This window comes from Montipora foliosa, chromosome 8 (genome assembly GCF_036669935.1).
Source record: "Montipora foliosa isolate CH-2021 chromosome 8, ASM3666993v2, whole genome shotgun sequence".
NCBI lineage: Eukaryota > Metazoa > Cnidaria > Anthozoa > Scleractinia > Acroporidae > Montipora > Montipora foliosa.
This window is the reverse complement of record NC_090876.1, coordinates 32,009,234-32,014,522: the sequence shown is the minus strand read 5'-3', so window position 1 is coordinate 32,014,522 and position 5,289 is coordinate 32,009,234. Positions and strand designations below refer to the sequence as shown.

Here is a 5,289-nt window from a genome sequence, read left to right as displayed (position 1 = left end):
CTGCTTGGGGTAAATAACTTGTATCTAGTTTATCATCTACCAACAACCAAAGATTATGAATAAACATTTCATGGCTGTTTTTAGTGCTGCAGCCCTGGAAAATAGTTATATTCCCTGCATATTTTTGAGATCTTTATGAAACTTTTCTTCAAAGATAGTTCTGCTTCGGAAATTGGAACAGCATGTGCATCCATGAACAGAACTGGCAAAAGTAATGCCAAAAAAGGGCCTGATAGGGACTATAATGCCTTTAAAGATTTTATAGATCGGGAGACTGAGCATGCATTCTTTCAGGATGGATGAAATTTGTTAGAATGAACCACATGAAAGGTATAAAATAACCCCCTTGCAGTTATTTCTCATTAACATTGTAATTATTTGAGAGTATCTTTGTGATTGGGCGGTAGGAACAAAACAAGTTTGCATTGTTTCATGGAGAAACTCCAAGTACTGGTTTTCCTTTTCATAAAGATGGCACTGCCCCTTGCAAAGTATGACAAGTAAATGTAGAAACTATCGAAACTTGAACAAATGAAGGAATAGTCACAGTGAGACAATTTCTTATCTCAAAGAATTACCACAGATACACTCTACATTATAGAGTTTTTAATTGCAAAGAGAGGACATACCGGTAATACACATTTTTCTCAAATATTCTTAGAATCACCTTCAACAAGATTAATTCCAGATGTAAGTGAATGGGACGTAGAGAGGAAAGGGGAATGGCTGTTCAAGGAATCACTGGCATTTCTACAGCAGATCTTTCTTCCTACAAATACTCCTGATGGTGTCATTATGCTAGATGAAGCACACAAACAAGGTTTCACTTGTAGACATATCAACTGTGACATGCACTTTCCGCTGCATTCTTCAAGAGTAAGGTAAGAGCATTGTGGACAGCATATTTTCAAAATCACAAGAAAACAATATCATTGCAATCCTAGGGAATCCCTTACATAATGACCATAGATTTAAAAATATTGTTAGTTAGTCTTTATTACTGGTCAATCCTTAAGATATCTCACACATTAACTATTATTGAATTACACATCATTAAGGAATAAGAATAGAAACATTAAATACTGGTAATTGACTAAAATACCAATGTGGAATCTTTTTGTAGGCATGAACACAAGAAGCATGGTTTAACTGCTGACAATGGAGGCGATGACAATAGAGACACGTTTGGCTATTACAAGTGTCGCTCATGCAGCCTTGTCTATGCTACCAGAAAAAGGTATTACCTACAAAGATAACCATAGTAAAGTTTACATTAAATTTTCCAGACATTCGGTCGCCTTTTTTTTGTCAGTGTGACTCTTAAGACACACAAAAGTTAAAGGATTGAAATTTAGTAAAAACATTGAGTAATAACAAACCTGCACTTTCATACAGGGCATGTCCTGTGTATACATCATAGTAAAGTACTAGATGATAAAAACTAACACTGATATATTTATTTAACCTTTTCCAGACATGAATGTGTACAGCACCCAGATGTTGAAATTGGCCAACAACGTGATGATCCCCTTACCAGTCAACCAAGTGACGATGACTTTATCTTTAATTATCACAACAAAAGGCTTCAATTTGCTTTGCTGGTAATGGACATAGTCGATGCAATCAAGGAAGGAGATAGTGATCGTCTTGTGAATTGTTACAAGTTGGTTCTGTTGTTTGCATACAAGTTTGGAAACACGAAATATGCATATTCCCTTCCCCCTTTTTTTTTGGTACAAGTTTATGCTGTCCTTCCAGAGGAGGAGGCAGTGTCCCTAATTGTTAACAGATTTGTCAATTCCAAGGGCATAGCTGGTGGAAATATTCCTCTAGATTTATTCATGGAACATCTCAATATTTCACCCAAACGATTAGGAAAGGGAATGGGTGCGAATGTTACTAATGCATCATTACAGCGAGCAGCCCAATCTGTAGTAGCATTAAATAAAGTAATGGACACTATTTACAAAGACTGCTCAAGAGTGAGGAGAAGTGTTCGTCACAGCAGTAAGAACCCAGAGGAAACGGTCTCTATCATTGCAAACGATTTACTCACAGGTAAAGTTATGGAGAAACTGCCTGGAAGAAAGGGTTATCCTTCATTTCCTAATTTTCCCTGTAGTGTGCTTGACATTGATCATAGAGACTTTTTCCAGTGGGCAAAAAGTAGGTTTATTGACTGGAAAGGAATTTACGAAGTGATAAGGCATTAAGTTACAAACAGTGGAAAATGTAGAAACATAACTTGCATTGTTCTCGTTAGGAGAAAGGATTGTAAATCACTATAACTGACACCGTTTCCTGTTACATTACAGACTAGTGTTACGTTATTAAATAAGTAATTCATCCATTGTACCAGGCGCATGGGAACCTTCAGAAAAAAGTTCCTTTAAAGGGTTTACAGTAACAGTCAATGGATGCATAAGTCTACTGGCTAAATGCAACTTTTTCCTCTGTGTAACAGCAGAATACAGTTCTTCAGGGATTTCAAAATCTTCAAATACTTCTTAACAACTTCCAGTATTACGATGGTCAACTTAAGTGAGGGTACATTACATTGTTCAATAACACTATGAACATTAAAAATAAAGTGGGCATTACTCACAACTGCATCAATTACATTGTCAGATAAACCGTGTGTAATTACCCCAGTATTGTCAAACATGCGCACTTTAGTTTCAGAAGACAAAGACACCTGAACTTGTTTAAGAGCATCACTGATGCACTTTTTGTCATCTTCTGTCACTTCCCTTGAAACCTCATGATCTTTCTCACTATGATACCGAGAGTCAAACTCTGGGATTGTTTCACTGCAACCAGAGCCATCTCCCAAACAATTGCACTTTCTGTGGCAAACACTGCAGCACCTATGTTGGGGTTTGTTGGGGTTCTAGAGGTGAAATCTTTTCATCAAAATTGTTCAAAAAAGAAACACGGCAACAAGAATTTAAGGACTGATTTACTGCATTCTTTATGTCATCTTCACATGTCATCAAGTGCTTCTCATGATACACTGTGATGTTGTAAGCTTGTTGTCCTTTTCGTCTAGCACGTCCTGCTTCTTGGAGATGAGAAGTCAGATTGTTTGATGGACCATAGTGTATTACATATTTGACAAAGGGAAAATCCACTCCCAAACTTAATGAAGTAGTTGCATAAACCACTCTGACATGCCCAGATTTACCCTCAAATGAAGAAGTTATGTGGTATTTGTGATGTGTGGGTGTTTGTGAATAGTATACTCCCAAGAAACATCTTTCATGAGGAGGGCCTTCACCATCAATATAAAGTCCTGAATATTCCAGATTCATTAAGAAATAAGTTAGTAAAGAGACAATATCATTTACATGAATGAAGGGGTAGTTTCTAAAGAAACTGTGGTGCTGCGTCGGTGGGGAAGTAGTATACAAGAATTTGGTTTATCAACGGAGTTGATAATGTAAATTGACCACCGTACAGAGATTCTAAAAGCTGACGTTTCGAGCGTTAGCCCTTCGTCAGCTTTTAGAATCTCTGTACGGTGGTCAATTTACATTATCAACTCCGTTGATAAACCAAATTCTTGAATATCATTTACAGTCTTGCAGAAAATAATTGTGAAAGGAGTGTCTCCTTTCTTCTGTCTCAGCAACTGTAACAGCCAGTTGAAACAATAAAGCTTTTTGTCTGCTTGTGCAACTGTAAATCGTATGTTGTCCTTATTTGGACTGACAATTATGGGCCCTAGGGTGCTTCTTATACCAAGACATTTGATAAGGCGATCTCTCAATTCCTTGTTTGTGGTTGCTGTCAATCCAAGAACAGGTGTCCCACCATTAAGACATGATTTCAGCTCTGACACTCGTCCAAACGCCTCACGGTTAAGCAGCTTTCCCTTTTTTGCCACTGCCGCTGCAGAAACATATTTTTTTGCAAACCTGGGATGCTGATGAAAGAAGCCAGTTTTTAACTGCTTAAGAACAAAATATATTCTTTTGTTCTTCAGCAATTCAAAAACTTGCTTCTTGTTCACAAGTCACATGTCAAAGACGTTTGGCTTGTTTTATTACTTTAGCATAATTTATACATATACATATATATATTACATGTAGTTCACAATATTTCACTGAGAAAATTGGCTAAAAGTGGCTATTATCAGCCATTCAGATTTGATAACTAGGAAAATATCAGCCAACCAAAATCTCAAAAATCTTGAGTGGATTATCTGTAATATTGTGCTCAGTCCTTAACCAATGGTAAGATTATTTGCTGGGCAAGGCTAAGATTTTCAGTGATTCGGTCTAATGGGGTCAAAAGGAGGATATGTTTCTTAACATGACTAAGACGCTGGCAACAATCATCATATCATAACCAAATTCCAAATGAAACAGAGGTCGCGGATTTCATAATAAAAACAACTAACAAACGAGGTGAAAAAGTTTATCATGCTGTTACTTTAATTTACCAGGTTGCAACTGTGTGAACTTCATCGACCACTAACACTGCCTGGTGAAGATTATCGCACTGTAATGTTTTCCTCCGAATTTAACGTTTGCTATTTCTCTGTCCATTTCAATTGATTCTCCGATGGTGGCAGCACTAATACCACAATTCGCTGTTCTCAGATTTTCGACCAGTTGTTTCCTAATGTAATCCAAAGGACTAACCACCACAACTGAAGGTTTGGGATCTGTAGAAGTGGCGCGATTCATTTGTACTAAAACTTTCGGGATCAATTGGTAAATGACACTTTTTCCAAATCCCGTAGGAAGAACAGCTAAAACGTCTTCTTTTTGACAAACAATTCTACGGATGCACTCTGTTTGTTCTGCCTTTAAAGCTTTGGGGGAAAAAGATTCACACGACAAAACAACAGCAGCTGCGGACACTGATTCCTTCTCGGCAGCCATAATTTGGCAGATGTTGAACATTCTTACCAGTAGTATGATTTGCATTCCTGTAACCAATCTCAGCGAGGCCCAAGAGCTGTATTGTTCTTCTGCCAATCAGAGTAAAGTCCAGAGTCTGGACTACGGGCAGGCCACTCGATAAGAAATTGTATCAGGCGTACCTTTTCGCACCATGTCTAAGGAAAAGTAAGGAAAGTAAGTAAGGAAAAGTACGCCTGATCGCAGGTTATACTTGGAATTGATGGTGATGTGACCCCCAGGAGTGTTGATCGTAGATGAAGCATTGGTGTGGGCGCAAGTATTGCACCATGACCGACCACGTGGAAACTTACCACGATCCTCAACAGAAGCAGTTGTGTTGTTTAGATGACTTTTCACCAAGGAGTCGCACAGGTTTTTA

The 5,289-nt window shown here is 37.9% G+C and overlaps 1 protein-coding gene across 1 annotated transcript; it reads right to left on the bottom strand.

The window, feature by feature from the left end:
- Positions 1–2,330: 2,330 nt before the first annotated feature.
- Positions 2,331–4,889, bottom strand: LOC137968637 (ATP-dependent helicase wrn-1-like). The gene is made up of 5 exons (XM_068815166.1): positions 4,481–4,889; positions 3,742–3,891; positions 2,964–3,292; positions 2,648–2,890; positions 2,331–2,453 (listed from the first exon to the last, which is right to left on the bottom strand). The coding sequence occupies exons 1-5, from the start codon at positions 4,887–4,889 to the stop codon at positions 2,331–2,333; spliced, it is 1,254 nt and encodes a 417-aa protein (XP_068671267.1).
- Between the last annotated feature and the right edge of the window lie 400 nt (positions 4,890–5,289).

What these genes read in the sequence shown, in the direction of transcription:
- LOC137968637 (XM_068815166.1), bottom strand. Translation starts at nt 4,889, where the DNA reads ATGGCTGCCGAGAAGGAATCAGTGTCCGCAGCTGCTGTTGTTTTGTCG. An exon ending in GATAATCTTCACCAGGCAGT is followed by an intron (nt 3,892 to 4,480) that starts GTTAGTGGTCGA and finishes ATGTTTCTGCAG; the next exon opens with CGGCAGTGGCAAAAAAGGGA. An exon ending in GCATGTTTGACAATACTGGG is followed by an intron (nt 2,454 to 2,647) that starts GTAATTACACAC and finishes GCTGTTACACAG; the next exon opens with AGGAAAAAGTTGCATTTAGC.